The sequence below is a fragment of the Phyllobates terribilis genome, unplaced genomic scaffold (genome assembly GCF_046119375.1).
Source record: "Phyllobates terribilis strain yellow unplaced genomic scaffold, ASM4611937v1 Scaffold_4__5_contigs__length_816908805, whole genome shotgun sequence".
Taxonomy (NCBI): domain Eukaryota; kingdom Metazoa; phylum Chordata; class Amphibia; order Anura; family Dendrobatidae; genus Phyllobates; species Phyllobates terribilis.
The window spans coordinates 215,767,575-215,788,779 of record NW_027362764.1 but is presented as its reverse complement, the minus strand read 5'-3'; the positions used below and the strand labels follow the sequence as shown (position 1 = coordinate 215,788,779).

Below are 21,205 nucleotides of genomic sequence, written 5' to 3'. Positions count from 1 at the left end.
GAGACAAAGCCTTTTCTAAATGATTTTAAAGAACTTTACAGTTTCCAAGCAAATTCCCTAGATATAGGTGCATCTATTGCATGGATATTCTCAAAGTCATCATCATTACTGCCAAGACTGTCATTAACATATTTATCAGAAATTAAGAAGATGTTTCCTTTATTAGAAAAGTAGTCACACTGGCCAATAGAAAAAGATTTCTTTTGATTCTTGCTGTATCCAATATGACTAGAGTTCTCAGTACAGTCAGTTTCACTATATGTAGTTGAAAGTGCAGAGAAGAAGGATCCCTGTGATAAGCATGGGGAGGTTTCCAATGATGGAATATTGTCCTGTTCATCGTTATAGGAAGGGGTTAAATCCTTCATTATAAAGCCGCTGCACTGGCTTTTAAACGGTAGCTCCGCAATAGGTGTATTGCCAGAGCATAAGGTCTGCTGCATATTAGGTGTGCCCAAATTTTGTCCTGCTAATGATATAATCTCTTGCCCATAGGAAGGATAAAATTGTTTCTTACCCAAGGTTGAGTTATTCATCAGGGTCTTCTGCACTGCAGGGTCATTGGGGATGATGATCGCAGCTTCATTAGGTATCCTAATCCCTGCTCTGTTATTGCTGCCATCTGTATCAGAATGAACAAATGGTGCATTAATCAGTATTATGCAGGGAGTCGCTTCTTTTCTGTGAAGCTCCTTTGATTGAAGTTTGTCAGTTTTCAATGATATCCTCTCATTGTTGCTGTGGAGTCGGATTCTTCTTTGTTTCCCCGTTTTTTAAAGTGACAGATTGCTTCTACATGGAGCGGAGAAACGCCTTCTGCCTGTCTAACGTTGTCATCAGTGGGTCGGCAGCACTCGTATCCGAGGTGCTCACCAGCTTCCTGGGCCATTCCTTTCAGGAATAGATCTTCTTAAGTAAGGCAGTTTTGTCCCTTTGGGTCTTCTGACCTGCAGGGACAGCTAGGATGGAGATCGCAGCATCAATGTGTTCCTCTGCACTGTCATTGCCGGCGTCTGTGTAATGTGGTGCGGGGCAGTCGACAGGGGTGAGGTACTTGTCTCTTGTGCCACGGCACATTACATGAAAGTGGGGATCCTGGCTGGGTGTGTGGACTTGTGCTGTGAGAGCGCTATACCTGTGCAGACTGCATGTAACCGATGTTGCTTGTTTGCCAGGACCAGATGCTGAACAGTTCAATGAGGGAGATCATCATTTAAATATAAACTTTTTACTGAATGGGATCTACGGAATATAAACCAAAGATTGTGGGAACACAGTCTTATGAATGTTTCGCTTAGCACCACACAGTTTCCTTCCTTCTCTTCTCTATTGTTCTTTATCTTCTCCTTTCCTCTTCACTCCTTCTACTGGTCCTCTGTCTCCACTGTTTCTCACTACTTTGCCACAATCTAGCTTTAACGCTACAGTCCTGCTTAGCAAGAGACATTTACTTGCACCGCGGTTCTGCACCTTCTTTCCCTTAAGGGTGCCAAAATGGCCGGTGAGACTGACACTGTGGAACGGCCGCCTGGGACACATTACTCATCTCACGTACTCAGTACTGTTTAGGCCCATTACCTTCAAGAGTCATAAACTCTGGGCCTTGTGGCTATGCATCCTCTCCCAGGACCAATCTCTGGTAGATGACTCTGTCTATTAGTCACTTCTGCTCGGATGTCACAATCTCTTTCCTTTGGACTACTCTTACTTTAAGGACACCCCAGAATGTGGCATTGCTCACAATGGACCATAGATCCTTTCTCTGTGCACTCTTGGCTCTTTCTGACATTAAAAACAGCATAGCCAGAACAATAAACAGAATTTTTAAAAAAAATCGAAAATCAAATTAGAAAATAGCAAAAGGCAATGGTACTCACCAGCCAAGGTTTCAAGAAAAATGCACACCAGGACACGGCCAGCCCCCTTTTGTTAGAAGGAGGTAACACAGGTGCAGAATGCTGATGAACAATCACCCTCACCCACTCACACTGGAGGGACGATTGCCTAGCACTAAATTTGCACACAGATGAAACTTGCAGTAGGGTGCAATTCACACACTCGCGGCACCGTGCTTAGCGAGCATCCTATTACATGCCCCTACTATTCGATTAGGCAGGATGCCCAGCACCCTATCCGTGCATTGCAGAGTTGCGAAGCCCCAACTCACAAGGTCACCATTACTGGGCCTGGCCGTGCCCTGGCAGATAAAAATGTGCAAAAGATGTCATATGAGGTATTAGTTAATATTTTGGCCAAAATACGTAAGCTCGCAACCCATCATCAAGGGTCCTCACGGTTTTGCGAGCCCCTACTCTAACATTAAGAACAGCATAGCCAGAGCAATAAACAGAATTTAAAAAAAAAATCGAAAATCAAATTAGAAAATAGCAAAGGGCAATGGAATTCACCAGCCAACGTTTCAAGAAAAATGCACACCAGGACACGGCCGGCCCCCTTTTGTTAGAAGGAGGTAACACAGGTGCAGAATGGTGATGAACAATCACCCTCACCCACTCACACTGGAGGGGCGATTGCCTAGCACTAAAACTGCACACAGATGAAACTTGCAGTAGGGTGCAATTCACACACTAGCGGCACCGTGCCTAGCCAGCATCCTATTACACGCCCCTACTATTCGATTATGGTGACCTTGTGAGTTGGGGCTTCGCAACTCTGTGATGCACGGATAGGGTGCCGGGCATCCCACCTAATCGAATAGTAGAGGTGTGATATTAATACTAAAGTTTGACATCACGTCATTTTTTTTAGGATCCCCCCATTTTTAATAACCAGCAAAGGCAAAGCAGACTATAGGTTGGGAAGTTCCATTAATATTGGCCCCTTCCCAGAATAATAAGACCAGCTCACAGCTGTCTTCTTTCCCTTGGCTGGTTATTAAAAATAGGGGGAACCCCATGTCATTTTTTTTATTTGTTTATTAGTATTTTCCATTTATTCATTAATAATAAGAGAATAAATGAAAAAAACGCCAATTCTGACGCTTTCCCTCAGCTCTTCCCGATTGCCCTGGTGCATTGACAATCGGGGTAATTGTTTTTGGGGTTAGTAATGGAGAGCTGTCAATCAGACACACCCATTACTAACACAGTAGTAAAAATAAATAAACACACACAAACTAAAAAAAATGTATTTGAATAAAGACTCCCCCACACTAGCCCTCGTTCACCCATTTATTTATAAAATGATACCACAAAGTAATCCATCTTCCTCTTCTTGGTCTTGGCCTTGGCGCCGGTCGATAGCAGTAAAGCTACTGCTATGCACAGACGCCGACTGATGAATACACTCATCAGCGTCTCCTGCTCTCGCTGCTATCAGTGAGAGCAGGAGACGCTGATAATCTTGTGACCACCCGTCACAGCTGCTGGTTCACACGCTGTCCTCTGTGTAACAGCGTGAGAACCTGGAATGGCCTGCGATACCCAGGGGCTAATACAAGCAGTAACTTAAGTGAGGTTACCGCCAGTCAGAGATGCTGTTTCACATGCTGTCACACAGAGGACAGCGTGGGAACCACCGGCTGTTCGAGCCCTCCATTCACTTGAATGGGGTGTGGGTTTGGAATCAAGTTCGGGTACCATTCTGGTACTCGAACCAAACTTTTTTATAAAGTTCGACCGAAGCCGACGGACCCAAACATCCACAGGTCTGCCCATCTCTAATCCTGAAGCTTTCCAATGGGTGTTGGTATCGAAGGAAGACCACTTACGAGTCCTTTTTGTCACTTAATTAGACCAAACACTAAAGAGCATAATAAAATCCAAAAATTTTTTGTACTCAGAGAAACACCACTAAGAGAAATTACCATCAAGAAAAACAAACAGGTGCATAACGTCTCATAAAATATGACTTTTATGGAATTTAATAAAAAAAAGAATAGCATAAATACAATAACAGAGTAATGCTATGCAGGACCACATGACATGTGCTTTAATCTCACTGTTAGTTGTTAGCTATATTGTAGATGTTTTTGTTACTGGTAAACTCTAGGCTTAAAGTGACCCATACTCTTCAATTAAAAACTGTTAAACCATAATAGCAGAGCAAAAAAAGTTGCAAACAAGTACTTACATTGCCAAGAGCTAGTGTAACCAATGGGCCTGTGTGCCCCCACAGGGGTTTCTTCTTGTGGAGCCAAATTAGAGCTCATACTTTGCACTGACGAAGGGCAATACCCCAAAACACTGTGTCTGCAAATTGAGATTCTGGTTTGGCTTTTATCCTAACTCAAATGGCAAGGCTCGTTAAAGGGTTGATATTGACTTTTAGGATTGCTATTTCCAATAGGTGGCACTAGAGTTCTAGTCCTCTTCTTCTTTGAAGAGGCAATTTGCATATTTAATTTCCCAGAGAAGCATGCATGGTGTATAAGTCTCCTCACTCTGACATGCCAGCTGTGACTTGTCACTCTCCTCAAGGAGAAATGTTACCCCTTATATCCCAGTCTTAAGCCTCTCACCTATCCATATCAGATCTCAGACTTTGCACTGACAAGGGGTAATACTCTAAAACAACATGTCTGCAAATTGAGATTCTGGTTTGGCTTTTATCCTACCTCATATGGCAAGGCTCGTTAAAGGGTCGATATTGACTTTTAGGATTGCTACTTCCAATAGGTGGCACTAGAGTTCTATTCCTCTTCCTCTCTGTTGAGACAATTTGCATGTTTGACACTGAAACGTAGCTGCGTTTCAGGGAAAAAAAATTCTTTTAATAGCCGCCTAGGACCAAGCTGCGTGGCACAGTAGTTGGACAGACGAACATGTAGGCAGTCAATTCAAGTCAGCGGGAGGAGAGAAGCTGCTGGGGACCTGCCTGTATGACCAGCATGCTGGAAATAGCTGAATACAGCAGCTAGTAAGTATAAGACTAGGGGCAAAGAATTCACATTATGCTGGAGTGGTGATTTAAGAATAGTTTAGAATATTATGTGGCTGCAGCAGTGCATCATGGGTGTAGTTGACATTTAAAACAAATATAAAATAGTCATTAACTCACCTCAAAAGCCTTCTTGACATTGGGGACATCATTGAAGGCGATAACTGCTGGTACAATATTGTAAGCACTTAGTTCCAATACAGCTGTACTAATTGAAGTAGCATCTTGGGATCGTCCATTGGCAAAGAAGACTGCAACTTTCCTCATGAGAACTCCATGTCGGATGCGCTTGAAGATATTCCTGGCCACAAATCTCATTGCTTCTCCAATGTTCCTTTCAGTAGTTGTCCTTTCAGGTGAAAGGACACGGATTGCTTCCATGAGCAAGCTTTTTTTCTTGTACTCAGAGAAACGAATAAGTTGTTTAATATGATTTGTGTATGAGACTACAGCAACACGTGCCCCTTTGGGGCAATTACTTTCACTAATCTCCATTTTTTCAACAAGGGAGATGATGATGTCTTTCATTCTCTGAAAGACTGCTGCTGGAACATCTTGAGATGTATCAATAGCAAACACTATTTCACTTGGATAGACTGGACATGAAGAAGGACCTTAAATGAAATAAATGTGAAAATCTTTTACCTTTTTTATGTTGATTGTGGAAATAAATATTATTTAAATTTCTATCATTTTACCTGAGTAGCAAGCTGTAAGAGAGGTAAAAAGAGAGTCTTAAGTAGCTGTTTCATTGTTAGAGTTACGCAGTGCATAAGGATTCTCAATTTACTTACGGCAATTTTCTCTGGTAAAATTTACAAGCTCACAAGTCTGAAAAAAATTTACAACTAGTAAGTAAATATTATTCATTATGTGCAATGCATCTTTCTATTATGTCATTTTCTCTCTAGCAAGTAAACATAATGTATCTTATATTAGTCAGTTACTATAATAGGAACAACACCCATGTCAGAATGAAGAATGAGTTCTCCTAATTTTCCTGGTGAAATGGCCATCGGTTAACGCATGATGAATGAATGAAGATGTGCTGGACTGTTTTAGTAACTCTCATAAAAATAAATATAGAGAACCACTCGTGTGCTGCAATCTCTACATTCATTTTTCAAAAGGATGCAGTGGCCAGGGACAGTCTCACCCATCGGGTATGGGATTCCCCCTTCTCTATATACTTTAGGTGCTGGTCCCAAAATTTGGACCTGTATGCTAAGACATTTTAACATATAATGTGGACATGAAATTCATTTTCAATGTGTAAATAACACAAAGTTGTTGTTGTTTTTTTAAGATAACTCCTTAACCAGTTCAAGATTTACCCTTGTTTCTGACCAGGCACATTTTCAGGATTTTTCATACATGCGGATTAAAGAGTTTTAAAATTTGTTGTCTCTAAGATATTCAAGTAATTTTTTGTGTCTTTTTTTCGTGATACATGGGGCTTCATTTTTATATCACTGTCATACCCTCTCTCTTTTTTTTGCAGATATCAGGCAAAATTAATTTGAAAATAAGGCAAACAAGTGTTTGTTTTTCCCATTTTTTTATGAACTAAAAGGACCACTAAAGCCCATTTAAAAATTTGTTCCACATTTTTTCCCTGATTTTTCATTTGTTCCTCAATTTTTTTATTATTTTGGAAATGTTTTTTTTTTTTCGGTAGTGGGGCTAGTAACTGCTATTTGGATTCACAGTGACATTTTTATTTATTTGATTTATTTATTACCTGCTTTTTTTATTTATTTCTTCACTTTATTTTTCCTTTATTCTGCACATTGTGTCCCCCATAAGGCCATAAGGCATTTCAACATTTACCATAAATCTTTTTATTTTCATTGTACTTCCCTTGTAACTGGGGCTGGCATGTTAGCCCCAGTTACAAGGGTAATGCAGCCTCTTTCCTGCATAACAGAGCTGTCTGGGATTCCTGTGACCCAGCAGATCCTGCTCCCTCCCTATACACAATTATCACATGATCGCTGTGTATTGAGGAAGAGCCTTCCTGTTATTGTGTACATAGCGCTTCTTTAGCACTGTGTATACAGTGATAGAGAAAACTCAACAAATGCATGTGCACATTAAATGCATTTTTAGTGCATTTCCACAATGGAAACGTACTAAGGAGACATATACTGCCTTTATCTGTGTTTTTTTCACATCTCATTCAAGTCTATGGGGAAAATCTGCCAATAAAATGTACTTTTACAGCAAAATAAATTAATTTGTTGCAGATTTTGAAAACACAGGCAGCATTAATAAATAGAACAGTGAGCATGAGATTAATATAAATCTCATCCACTTTGCTGAAACTGTAATAATATGTATTTTTTACGCATAAAATACGAAGGAAAAAAAAACACTCATTGTAGGAACTTAACCTTATCTCTCTGTGATCACTGGTAAAAAAAAAATACACCTCTACCTGATATTTAAATGCATTATACTATAAAAAGAAATAAATAAATGCAGCTAAAAATTCTAAAAAAAAATTTTTAGTTTTTAAATATTAAGTTTAAAAAAAAGAAAACTTTTTTTATGGAAGTATTCCTTTAAAAAAGCTTGTAGACAGCCTTGATTCTTTAATATTAGATTAGGTTGAAGTTTCTTGATGACTGGAGATTGGTTGGGGATTCAAAAATTCATTCCCGTTGCCATATTTGTTGCTGTGACTTAGTTGATTCCCTAAAATGAGGAAAATTGGCTTTTTTCTCACAGTCATTTTGCTTTGCTCTGAATGTTCACTGCAGCAGAATAGATTGAATTAGATGGATTTATGTCTCTTTAAATGACATACTCAGTCTTTTCTATGTATTACCTATAATTAGACCATCATTGCTTGATTTTTTTTATCTAGGCACAATGACCTTACAAGTGGGGACATAGAAGGAGGCAGAGACCATAGCTATATTCTATTGATTGCTAAATTCCTAGGGGTAACACCTTTGCCAATAATAGGATAGGCTTTCAATTGAACAAGAAAATTGGATATCATTTTATACTTTTATGTCAGAAAGATTTAAAATAAACTCTTGTGTCTAAACAACATGTATTAATTATGACAGAATATTCAAAGTACCAGCAGGCTTTCAAATTAATAGCAATCAAGCAGGGGTATTGCCATAATTGACCGATTAATTACATGTAGTCTGTTAGCAATTATTTTTTTGCAGTTAGAAACTTCAATCGTAATCTAATGCAATATGAAAAGGTGCAAATACTGTAGAATGGAAATTAAAATTAACATAATAGTAAGTTGCATACTGTGAATGATACTGATCCTTGTGGTCCTTTCAATCCCTATAAACAGAGAACATAAAGCATTACGTTCATGTTATACCCGATTGACACATACGTTCTAGTATATGCTTGGTTTTATAAACGCTCTTCTTACCCTTGCACCAGGAGGTCCTCTCTCTCCAGGGTCTCCATAAGCTCCAGGAAAGCCAGCAGTGCCCTAAAATGGCCATGATGTGCAATGAAGAACAACATAACTCTGGTAAATTCTGTATCAAAATCAAGTGATAACTCAAATAGCAATGCACACGGAAAAATAAAAATAAAATGAGCTGCAAAAAAAGAATGAAAAGAAAACCTCTACTCTTGTTCCCTAAAATAGCCCAGTGTTTTACTGTACTATTCATTGTATAATTAATATAATAATAAGACCATGCAGACAGATTCTGTCAGTGAAATAACATTGCTCCAAATGCTATCCGATAAAAAATCTGATCGCACTCATTCGATTTATACAGTGGTGTGGGCGAGCCCTAATAATGAGAATATCCTCACCCTCCTGCCTCTCACTCCTTTAGGACCAGGATTTCCAGGTTTACCACGATCACCATCATCTCCCTACACATAACAAATGAGAATGGTTGCTAATTGTATACAAAAATTTTACAGTCAAATATTGTGCTACATGATGAACAAAATTGGAAACAAGCCATTTACTGCTATGAAACTAAGTATCTTAATGTTTCTAAGCCTAGTCATTGAAAAAAAACATATTAAAGTATCCCCAAAGCTTTTATTATACATTGAGCTGGATGTATTATTACTGCAGAATATGTGAGTAGCCCCAATGGACCTACTAATTACTCATAGAACAGACATAACATTCTTCTATTTGTTTTAGAATTTGGCAACATTTCTATCAATTACAATCAGAATTAATGTTGATTTAAAGGGGCTATTTCATCAAAGACAACTATTTTAATATGGCCACAAACGTGGCGTGCACCAGGTCTGACAGGAGGGGTGGACACACACACACAGAAAATGTCAAACCTAGCATTCTCTGTATGAAACATATGACACACAGCCATGCTTTTCACACTGATCTCATAGCAATCAACTACTGTGAGTACAAGGGCGGGAGTGGGGCAGAGCTATGTATCAGAGCCTCTGAATCTGCAGCTTTCATCCAACGGCACAGTTAGGCCACATATACACTTTAAGTATTTGGTCAGTATTTTACATCAGTATTTTTAAGCCAAAACCAGGATTGGGTGAAGAATGCAGAAGTGGTGACATGTTTCTATTCTACTTTTCCTCTGATTGTTCCCCTCCTAGTTTTTCGCTTAAAAATACTTATGTAAAATAATGACCAAATATTGAACATCTGAACGTGGCCTTAGTGTTGGGGAAAGAGGTATAGAGCTAAGCTGACAGCACTGTTAGGCCACGTTTACACGTTCAGTATTTGGTCAGTGTTAAGACCTGGAGTCTTCAGTGAGCATAATACTACTCAGACAACACAGGGTAAGGGTAAAACTGTGTGGCAATATTTTATTGAACCACCAAACAGATAATAAACATATAGAACTGTCCAAGCTAATACCCAAGATTTTGCAAAATTACAGTCTCACACTTCCGCTGGCCTGCCGGGGATAGAGCAACTGTGGCTTTGAGACTTCCAGGACCAACTACCTCAACCGGTGGCACCCCAGTTTGGGTGGACACCCACAGAGAGGAGGTAGTGGCAAGCTTAGGAAGCTGACAGTCCATTGAGGTACAAGGCCAGGAGACCCAAGGGTCCCATCAAGGGTCCCTCATTGTTTGAGCATTTAATCGATTTGCATAGTTTGTATCCCCCTGTTCTGTAAATCAACAACTAGCTGGCCTAGTACAATATGTAATTAGCATATTAACAAAAATCATTGTTCCCATACCAAGAGAAAGCAACATTCAGATTTATACACATACTCCTCTGTCCTTCTTGACCCACCAAAAAAAACACATAAATTCAAAAGTCAACACAAAGATAATAGTGTATTTCTCCTGGCTTAACAAATCTAGACATCTGGCTAATTAAGATTAGAAGCTGTGTCGTCACAGTCAGTATTTTACATCAACATTTGTCAGCCAAAAAGAGGAGTGAAACAGAGAGGAAACGTATAAAAGAAACATGTGAACGACTTCTGCATTTTTCACCCACTCCTGGTTTTGGCTTACAAATACTGATGTAAAATACTGACCAAGTATTGAAGAGTGAACATGGCCTTAGATGAGAGCTTCACATAAGAAGATGTTTGTAATGACACACAGTTCTGCTCTCTTCCCCTCCCCCATCTTAATCACAGTAGTTTTCAACAGAGTGATTAGTGTGGAGAGCAGAACTGTGAGTCAATACATGTTTCACAATATCACACAGAGTAAGCTGGTTATGACCTTCATTTCTCAGGAGAAGTTTTATTTTCTTTTTTTAACCCTGCACATCGCTTCCTGGCTATGATTGGTCAACATCATGCAGATGAGAAAGTAAACTCCCCCTCAGACCAATGCCTGTTAACGTCTCCTTTAAAGGGGAAATGAGCATATACAATTTATAAGCTAATATCTCTACAACAGAGATTAGAAATAAAAAAGTAAAAACTACATTTTATTCATCTTTGCAGCCACTATTCCACTATGTGGCCAGTTTAACATGCTCCGAATGGTGAAAGGTCCTTTTTAAGTATGAGAAAATAGGAGGTAGTTCAGCTTCACGGAACAGCGAGTCTTCTTTTATTTAGTGCACAGACAAACTGGTGACAGGTTAAAATGCAAACATCTATGCTTTTCTGGAGCTGATGATTAAGGGTGCCTACAGCAACAGAAATGCGTAGATGTTCACATTTTAACCTGTCACCAGTTTGTATGTATACTAAATAAAAGAAGACTCGCTGTTCGGTGAAGCTGGACTACCTCCTCTTTTCTCCTGATTTGTGGGTAATATGCAGTCCGTGCTATGGAACTTAGTACTGATATGCAAGGGTAGGCTGGATTACTTCTTTCCTATTTAAGTATACAAATCACTACAACACGAATTTCAATGAATCTCAATAAAGTAAAATCATGTTGTCTTCACTTATCATTATATATTAACCCCCTGCCGTTACATGACATAACATTATGTATGCAAGTTAAGAGTGTACTCAAGAGCTGAGCCCTCTCCACACTGGACAAGTGCCAGTTGTGATATACAATTGAGTCCTTCCTCTAACAGCAATTGGATCTAGTTCCAATCACTGCTGTTTAACATCTTGAATGCTCCTGTTGAACACTGACATCCCAATGGCACATTGATTCGGGAACCCAATTGCCCTCTCCAGGCAACATGATTGTGGGTTGCCAATAGGTTGTCCAATTATGGAAATATAAAATTAGTTAAACCATTGGCTAAACGCCATAAAAAGAAAATTGCCAAAATTGATGTTTTTCAATCAACACACCTCTGCCAAAAAATGCAATCAAAATGTTATATGTACCACAAAATGAAACCATTAAAAACTACAGCTAGGCATGCAAAAATAAGCTTTCATACAGCTTAATTGAAAAAAAGCTGTAGGTCTCGAAAAATGACGATACAAACCAAATTTGTATTTATTTCTTTTAGAGTTCAGGATTCAGCAGTCTCTTACATAATAATAATAAAATAAACTATACAAATTTTGGAAAGCTGTAATCGTAATAACCAACAGAATCATGTTGACAAGTTAGTTTTACCACATAATAAATTGTTTGTTTTCACCATTTCACCTCATTTAGAATTTTTTTTTCAGTTTTTTTTGCCATATGATATGGTAAAATGTATAGTGTCGTTCAAAACTACAACTCATCATTTGAAAACAGGTCCCAAGCTAAGTTGAGGGAAAAATGCAATAAGTTATTAGTCTTCGTAAAGGGAGATGGGAGATGAAAAAAAAAAAGCGGGAAGACAAAACTTCGCCGGAATGACTTAAAGTGCTAATCAGTATGAATTTTGTGATTATCCTGCCATGCGCCACAAATAGAAAGTTAAAGTTGTAACATTTTACCAGTTGTTTATTTTGTTGGGCCGTTAAAGTACAAGTTGACTGAAAATTGGAACATGTGTTGACAATACTCTCGTATTTACTCATTCAACAATTGCCAATCATCACAAAAAAAAAAAAGTACGGAAGCAGAATACTCTACATACCTGAGGACCTGGATATCCAGGGAATCCAATATGGCCCTAGATAGAGAATACATTTCTGTTACATTATACAACATCCTCTCAAAGTAATAAGCAATAAAGGTAATGCACCCACAGTAATTCAAAAACTTTTAAATGTGTTTTGAGTATTTATCTTATTAGTCATTGGAAGCATTGTGGGAAATTTTTGTATGGAAATAAAATAATAGAAATTCTGCTCTTTTTTCTAGTGGATCAAGCCATAAAAATGCGTATATCCAAAGTATGAAATGCCCCTGAAACAAAAAACAAATGAAACTACCGTAGATTTAGAAAAGCAAAGCAATTACAATTAATGGGGTATTGTTATCACATACATGGGAAGGATGTCATCACATTCACCTTAAGACACTAAGAAACATCATCCTCCTAATTTCATCAATTTAGAACACATGGTGCATTAAACCATGGTAATTATTTATATAATTTTACTTAAAAACTGAACTGGGTTTTATTTCCCCAAAGTATCATTAGATTTCACAATACAAACTATATTGATCACTGGACCCAGTGAAGTTGGTGCACTTACTTTGAAAATCCTTGTCAGGATGCTTGTACAAATATAATCATTTTGACTGGTTTCAATCAGATTATCTTTGCGTCAACTGTATTGAAAAGACTAGATGACTGTACGTAGACTAATTAAAACCCTTACTGCTGGCTATACAATATTTGAAAATGTGTCTTCATAGCAGATGTATCTATCTACATAGCATGTGGTTAGATATGTGCAGGTCATTTGTTTGATAGGTTATTTTAAATGGTCCTACCAAATGTGGTGCCACCCATGCTTTAGAAAATTTGTACCTAGTTAAATGGATAACTAGGTTAAATACATGGAGCAATTCACCAACTTACCTGTTCTCCCTTAGCGCCTGTGGAACCATATCCATCTGCACCATCTATACCCTGGTAAACACAAGCACACATATAATTATGGATTACACTTTCGCCTAAGAGATAATCTGAAAAGTCATTGGCTCTGAGTTGCGACAATTAATCTAGTTATAGTAAATTCACATGCATTGAGGAGGCCTCCAATTGTAGGTAAGATCTAAGATAGTATTGATACAGCAATATGTCAATCATTTTAACCCCTTAATGACCAGAACAAATTTTTGGAATCTGACATGTGTCACTTAATGTAGTAACAACTCTGGAATGCTTCAACATATCCCATTGTTTTTTCACGACACATTATACTTTATGATAATGGTAAATTTAGGTTGATATGTTTTTTGTTTATTTATGAAAATATCAGAAATGTGACAAAAAATGCAAAAAATTTGCAATTTTCAAACTTTGAACGATTATCTCTTTAATCCAGAAAGTCACACCACACAAAAACATTAATAAATATCCTTTCCCTCATGTCTGTTTTACATCAGCACTATTTGTAAAATGTTGTTTTATTTTGTTAAAATTTTAGAAGGTTTAAAAATGTAGCAGTAATGTTCCATTTTTACAATTTACAAAACTTATTTTTTTAGGGATCTATTCCGTTTTTAAATGACTTTGAGGGTCCTATATATTGGAAATCACCAAAAGTGGCACCATTTTAAAAACATTACCCCCCAAGGTATTCGAAATGGCTTTCAGGCAGTTTATTAACTGTTCGGGTGCTTTTCAGGAATTAATCCAAAGTGAAATGACAGGAATGAAAAAATTTATTTTTACCACCTAAATATTTCTAACTTCTGAACAGGCCGCTATAGCTGGAAGACTTTGAAGGGGTTTTCCCACAAATAAAAGTTCATTTTAATCAATAGATCTTGGAATTATAATAAGTTCCACAATTGAATGTATTTAAAAAAAGGACCTGTGCTGTACAAGAACATGGCCTGATCATACCACAGCTCCTAGGCAGGGGAGGAAGCAAAAGACAATACAGATATTACAGCAGGGGATCACAGCTGATTCTTCCTGTGAGGTAAAACATTGTTTAAAAACAGGCAGGGAAATGTTTTACCTCACAAAAAGAATCAGCTGTGATTCCCTGCTGTAATATCTGTATACTCTTTTGCTTCCTCCACTGTCCAGGAGATGTGGTATGATTAGACCATGTTCCTGTACAGTCAGACACAGCCATTACACAGTACACAGCAGGGGCACATTTATAAGATTATCTCAGCTCAGGAACATTTTATGTAAACACATCCAATTGTGGAAATTATTATTATTCCAAGATCTGTTGATTAAAATGAACTTTTGTTCATAGAAAAACCCCTTTAAGGCCATTATTTGGCCATGAATTGCCATGGCAAACATCAGGACCACACAATCAAGATCTCAAGGTGCCGGTGGGGTTAAAAAGAGAGCCCCCACACTCTGTTAACCATCTAGATGCTGTAGTCACTATTGACAGCAGTATTTAAGGGGTTAAACAGCCATAGTCGGTCCCAAAACTGATCGTGGCAGATGCAGCAAGTTGTCAGCTATAGTGTACAGCTGATAGCTGCTAGATTGTCACCTGTCAGAGGATGCTAATCTCTTTTTATGTCGTATTGGCGGTTATTAAGGTGTTAAAAGAGATATTAGTCACCTAAATAAAAAAGAAATAGGCTGAACAAAGTCTACATTCCGTTACGATGCTCAAATATAGGTTTTAAAAACTCTAGCTTTTTTCACTCCTTTTAACTATGATACTTCAGGCTTAGAAAGCCTAATGAGGCTGAAAGAAGTGACCTGACCATTCTTCAGGCAGCTTCCTATGATGAAAAAAAAGTAAATAAAAGCAAGAGTAAAAAATGAAGCAAAGGACATTAGAAAATATGCTTCAGGGAAAATGCCGCCGGTATTTTACTGAAGAGTTTTCTACTTCAAATATGATGATGGTATGCACATACCATAACACACTAGGGGCCCAATTCAGCAAGACCGGCATTATTCACGCTGATCTTGATGAGGGGGCATGTTGGAATCAAATATTTTTGATTCAAGAATAGGTACATGCCTCTTCATGAATCTGGAGCATCTGACAAATTGTGTGCACCTCCTTGCTCTATGCCCAAAATCTCCCTTGAGATTATTGGCATACAGAACCGCCCCAACCCGTCCCTGCTCAGCCTATTTGCCTATTTAGCTAACTCCAAGTTAGGCCTAAATGTTGCAACTTTTCAAAGCTTTTAAGACAGAATTCTGGTGGGAAAGCTTTGATGAATAGGGTCCAAGATTTTTAAAAATAGAATACAAGACATTAAGGATTAAACTGAAGGTGCGTACAGGCAAACCTCTGCGTCCTGGAATTCCGCTGTCACCTTTCTCTCCAGGGTCTCCTATTTCTCCCTGAAAATTAAAAGAAACATACAATATAAATAAGCTTTAATAAAGCTGTAATTTATAATAAACTAAATAAAATTCAAGGAGGTTTAACAATGTTATCACTATTGTATGAAATATTACTCAAAGCTGGACTATGCTGAGCTTACCACTTACACAATTTTGATGGGAACTGATTTTAAATGAGCATATAAAATACATTTGTTCTACAGTTTGTTGGCATGATTTGAGACAGAATTCTGGTACATTTTGCTCAGAGAAAACCTACCTTTAGGCCTTTAGGTCCAGCATTCCCAGGAGAACCTGGAGCTCCAACAGCACCTGCCGTTCCCTGCAAAAAAAAAAAAAGTACATAAGACATACCATTTCCCTACATCTAGATACTGAGAACTTGAGAAACACTTTAACTTGCTGTACAGAAACAATGATGGTCGGTGTAATGTGCATCTCACACAGCTGACCAGAATCCTCTGTTCTGAAAAGAACCAACAACTCTGAACCAGTCTCTGGTTTTGCATAATAAGCCAAGATATCTTTTAGGCTCGCTAAAGGGTCTGAGATTGACTTACAGAGTAGCTACCTATAAGTGCCTCTAGAGAGACAGCTTTCTGGAGAGCAGCAATTTGCATACTTTTTGCCAGGATCAATGCCCCAGAGATTGTTCACAACAGTTCAATCTCTGCACTATAAAGGATGTATTTTGAATTTCTAGGAGTTTGAATTTCCGCGAGAAAGAAATGATAGCATAGTTTCTAAACATGTCTCCTAGAGCACTAACTCCTCAATTTATACCATAAATGTTGATTATCTGGTGTTAAAGGGTTTGTCCAGTAATCAACAATCGATGACTTATTCGTAGGAGATAAACAGCAGCTGTGTTCCTGTTAGGCGCCGGGCAGTTGCTGGATCTGAAATGGGTTCAGAATCATCAGTGGATTTGGTGGTCTCTCATTCAGGTCCAGCCAAGGCTGATGTTGCACAGCATCACAGTCGGTCCCAACACCTAGCTAGTGCACGAGATTTGCAAGTGATATCTCGGGTGTTTGTGCCTAGCTCTATGAAGTATAGGTTGCGGAGGGAGTCAGGGCTCTGGCAGCCTAAGTCCAAGATGCGTTGCACTAAGCATGCCCGTGACATGGCGGACCGTGATTGGTGGTTCAGGAACCAGCTGATCCGGTGACCTGGCACCGCCTGATTGGTCACGGGTGATGTCACCAATGGTGCAACAGTGGGGCAGGGCTTAGTTTTTAAAAGGCCCGCCCACAAACATGATGGCGCGCTCAGATCATTTGAGCTGGTTGTTTGTGGTGTGCACGCTTACCTCTGGAGCTCCTCGAAGAGCCATATTGAGCGGGTCGGCTCAGTCCGGTAGCACGCCGGCTGAGTGCTCTAATACCCGGCTTGAATCACACCCGCACACTAGCGCCAACTCCGATAGCGTAGCGCCTGTATCGAAGACAGGGCTATTGCTTCTTCCCCGGTCGCACGTCTCCCTGTGGTTCTTGGAGATTGTGCAAACCGTCTTACCCTTCCGCGTGCAGTAACACGAAGGGCTTAGGTAGTTTGTAGGTGCGTCGCCGGACGCTCATCCTCCGTGCTGTTAACTGAGATAGAGCGTACCGCTTTGCCCGGTTCTGTGTGCTGTTAACACGGACGGGTTCTCATTTTAGTTGGTTACTTCCCTTTCCACCCGGGAGGTGTTCGGCAGCAGTCCACCAGGCTGCATCGCGGACCCAGGTGTTGGTTGCGTTCCTATTTAATAAAACTGTTTGCAACCGTCCCCCTAACAGTATCTGAGCGCCAGGGTCTTGCCGAACATGGCCGATAATCAGCAGCTGCAGCGCTATATCCAGCAACTAGAGTCCAGACTTAGATCTCTGGAACAAGCTGTCCCGGTTGCTGATACCACTGCAGTGGCTACCCAGGCGACTTCTCTAGCAGCCAATATGATTAACTCGGCTGCGACCACTGCAAGTGCTCCATTACCCCGCTTTGCCCTTCCGGAAAAATTTTCTGGGGAGAGTAAATTTTGCTGGGGTTTTATTAATTTATGCTCCATACACTTGGAGATGATGGAGGCACAATTTCCCTCCGAAAGAGCCAAAGTGGGTTACATCATCTCGTTGCTCTCCCACAGGGCTCTGGAGTGGGCTACTCCACTGTGGGAGTGGAATGACCCTGTCGTGGCTAATGCAGGTCTTTTCCTTAAGACCTTAAAAAGTGTTTTCCTGGGGCCTCAGGTTACGCATGATACGGCTCTCAAGCTTCTTGCGTTGAGCCAGGGTTCGGGCACCGCCAGTCACTATGCCATCCAGTTCAGAACCTTTGCGGCTGAGCTGGATTGGGCTGAGCGGTCTCTGATCCCGGTGTTTTGGAGCGGGCTGGCAGGGCATATTAAAGATGCCCTAGCTACCAGGGAGATCCCAACCTCTCTGGAAGAGTTAATTACACTTGCTAACCGAATAGATCTGCATCATGCAGAACGCAAGCTAGAGCTGGAGGGTTCCAGATTTCGGTTTCGGTTGGCACCCGCTTTCTCTAGGCCTATCTCCAAACCCGCGGTTCCCAACCCAGAGCCTGAGGCTATGGACATATCCCGGACTAAGTCTAAGCCCCCTCGTTCCCAACCTGCACATCCCTTGGAGTACCCTGTTAATAAGGTTTCCAAGTAGTTTGGAAACGAGGGTGTCTAACCACCGTTGGAGGAGCTGTGTTAGATTCAGGGGTTTCGTCCTCCAGATTACTGTATGAGGTGACATTGTCCTTCGGAGACACCATGATTACTGCCAAGGCGTGGGTGGATTCTGGAGCCGATGGCAATTTCTTGTCATCTACATTGGCCCAGAGGCATGCCATTCCTCTGGAGTTACTGCCAAGGGCAATGAACATCAGGGTGGTCAACGGATCTCTGCTGGACACGCAAATCACTCACCAGTCAGCCCCCCTCACCATGTCATTTCCTCAGGGTCACCGGGAGGTTATATCCTTCTTTATTATCCCCAGGGGATTAGATGAGGTGCTATTGGGTCTGCCATGGCTACGTCGCCATTCTCCACATATTAATTAGAATACAGGGAAGATTTCTTCCTGGGGTAAGGATTGTGTGCCCCAATGCATGGTCACAGCTGCTCGGGGGGTAGTCTCAGAACCGTCTCCTGACTTGTCCGCTCTACCTGAGCAATATCGAAGTTTTGCGGACGTCTTTTCCAAAAAGGCTGCTGAGACTCTTCCTCCTCACCGACAGTATGACTGCCCTATTGATTTGGTTCCTGGTGCGGAGCCTCCTCGCGGTAGGGTTTACCCCCTGTCTGTACCTGAGACCAAGGCCATGCCTGACTACATCAAAGAGAACTTGGCTAGGGGGTTTATCAGAAAATCAGTCTCTCCTGCGGGAGCGGGGTTTTTCTTCGTTCAGAAGAAAGAGGGTGATTTACGTCCCTGCATAGATTATAGAGGACTAAATGCTATCACCATCAAGAATAAATACCCTCTACCCTTGATTTCTGAACTATCTGACAGGTTGCGAGGGGATAACATATTCACTAAATTGGACCTACGAGGGGCGTATAATCTTGTGCGAATCTGTGAAGGTGACGAGTGGAAAACTGCCTTTAATACTCGTGATGGTTATTATGAGTATCTCGTTATGCCCTTCGGATTATGCAATGCCCCGGCGGTTTTTCAAGATTTTGTCAATGATATCTTTAAGGTTTGCTGCTATCTTCAGTGGTAGTCTATCTCGATGATATCCTTATTTTTTCCCCGGACCTCTCCACACACAGAGAGGATGTTCGCAGGGTTTTTGAATGTTTGCGAGCAAATTCTTTATATTGTAAGCTGGAGAAGTGTCAGTTTGAACGAGAGTCATTACCGTTCCTGGGCTACATCATATCCAGTAAGGGATTGGCTATGGATCCACAAAAATTGGTAGCGGTACAGAACTGGCAGGAGCCTCATTCTCTTAAAGCGGTACAATGCTTCATGGGCTTCATTAATTATTACCGGCAGTTCATACCACATTTTTCCACACAGGTGGCTCCTCTGGCCGCTTTAACCTGGAAGAGTGCCAATCCCAAGATTTGGTCTAAGGAGACATCCGAGGCATTCCGGGAGATTAAATCCTATTTCTCTAAAGCTCCCATTCTCCATCGCCCGGATGTGAATAAGCCATTCTTTCTGGAGGTCGATGCCTCCTCGGTCGGAACAGGAGCGGTTCTCTCTCAAAAGAATGAACAGGGTCGGACAAGGCCATGTTTTTTCTTCTCCAAGACCTTCTCTCCAGCAGAGAAAAATTATACGATTGGTGACAAAGAATTACTGGCTATTAAGATGGCTTTTTCGGAATGGAGGTACCTCTTGGAGTGAGCTAAACATCCTTTCGTGGTATATTCTGATCATAAAAAACCTTTCGTACCTACAGACGGCGCAGTGTCTTAACTCGAGGCAGGCCAGGTGGTCTATTTTCTTTTCCCGGTTCAATTTTTCCATTCATTTTTTAAAAGGGGAGAAGAATCCTCGGGCGGATGCATTGTCCCGGTCTATGGATCCGGCTGAGGACGAGGACGAGCCCCGGCTTATTGTTCCCCAGAATGTATGCGGACGGTGGCTCCAGTGTCCCTAAACCAGGTTCCTTCCGGGAGGACGTTCGTTCCTCCTAATTTACAGAATGAAGTACTGTCTTGGGCACATGCCTCTAAGATCGGAGGTCATTTTGGGGTCAGACATACCACGGAGCTTCTCCAACGGTCGTATTAGTGGCCTCGGTTGTCCCAAGACGTTAAGGAATATGTCCAAGCATGTGTCTCCTGTGCGAGAAATAAACCGTCCCGTCAGAGGCCAGCTGGTCTTCTTCATCCGTTACCCGTGGCGGATAGACCTTGGGAGCTGGTAGGGATGGACTTTATTGTTGAGTTACCTATGTCCCGGGGAAACATGACAATATGGGTGGTGTCTGACCATTTCTCTAAGATGGTTCACCTGGTTCCTCTGTCCAGGGTTCCTTCTTCCCAGGTTCTGGCATCACTGTTCATTCGTCACATTTTCTGTCTCCACGGAATGCCTGATAGAATTGTCTGTGACCGGGTTCCACAGTTTTCCTCCCGGTTCTGGAGAGAGTTGTGCAACTTGCTCTCCATTGAACTGAATCTCTCTACTGCCTATCACCTGGAGACTAATGGCCTGGTGGAACGCACTAACCAGACGCTTGCGACATACTTGCGCCAGTTCGTTTCGGCCAACCAGAATGACTGGTCGATATTGCTACCCTGGGCTGAGTTTGCCCTGAACAACGCAGTGGCAGATTCCACAGGTCAGACTCCGTTCCTCCTAAATAATGGGCAACATCCGCGAGTCCCGGTCCCTATGCCGGTTTCCTCTGTGGAACCTGGGGTCAGAGATTGGGCTCTGGAGGCTCGGGAGGTTTGGGATAGTACCCAGGAGGCTATATTGGCTTCCAAGAATCGGATGAGAGAGTCGGCTGACACTCATCGCCGTCCGGCCCCCGTATTCTCGCCGGGCGACAAAGTGTGGCTCACA

The 21,205-nt window shown here is 40.9% G+C and overlaps 1 protein-coding gene across 1 annotated transcript in view; it reads right to left on the bottom strand.

Moving 5' to 3' along the window:
* LOC141265246 (collagen alpha-4(VI) chain-like) overlaps nucleotides 1-21,205 on the bottom strand; it is a 429,350-nt gene that overhangs the window by 119,282 nt on the left and 288,863 nt on the right. Inside the window, exons 27-36 of the mRNA XM_073678073.1 lie at nucleotides 15,939-16,001; nucleotides 15,614-15,676; nucleotides 13,250-13,300; nucleotides 12,356-12,391; nucleotides 8,704-8,766; nucleotides 8,306-8,368; nucleotides 8,176-8,211; nucleotides 5,694-5,730; nucleotides 5,598-5,609; nucleotides 5,020-5,513 (exon numbers count right to left, since the gene is read on the bottom strand). Coding sequence (XP_073534174.1) covers nucleotides 5,020-5,513; nucleotides 5,598-5,609; nucleotides 5,694-5,730; nucleotides 8,176-8,211; nucleotides 8,306-8,368; nucleotides 8,704-8,766; nucleotides 12,356-12,391; nucleotides 13,250-13,300; nucleotides 15,614-15,676; nucleotides 15,939-16,001 — 918 coding nt within the window. The remainder of the gene's footprint in view (nucleotides 1-5,019; nucleotides 5,514-5,597; nucleotides 5,610-5,693; nucleotides 5,731-8,175; nucleotides 8,212-8,305; nucleotides 8,369-8,703; nucleotides 8,767-12,355; nucleotides 12,392-13,249; nucleotides 13,301-15,613; nucleotides 15,677-15,938; nucleotides 16,002-21,205) is intronic.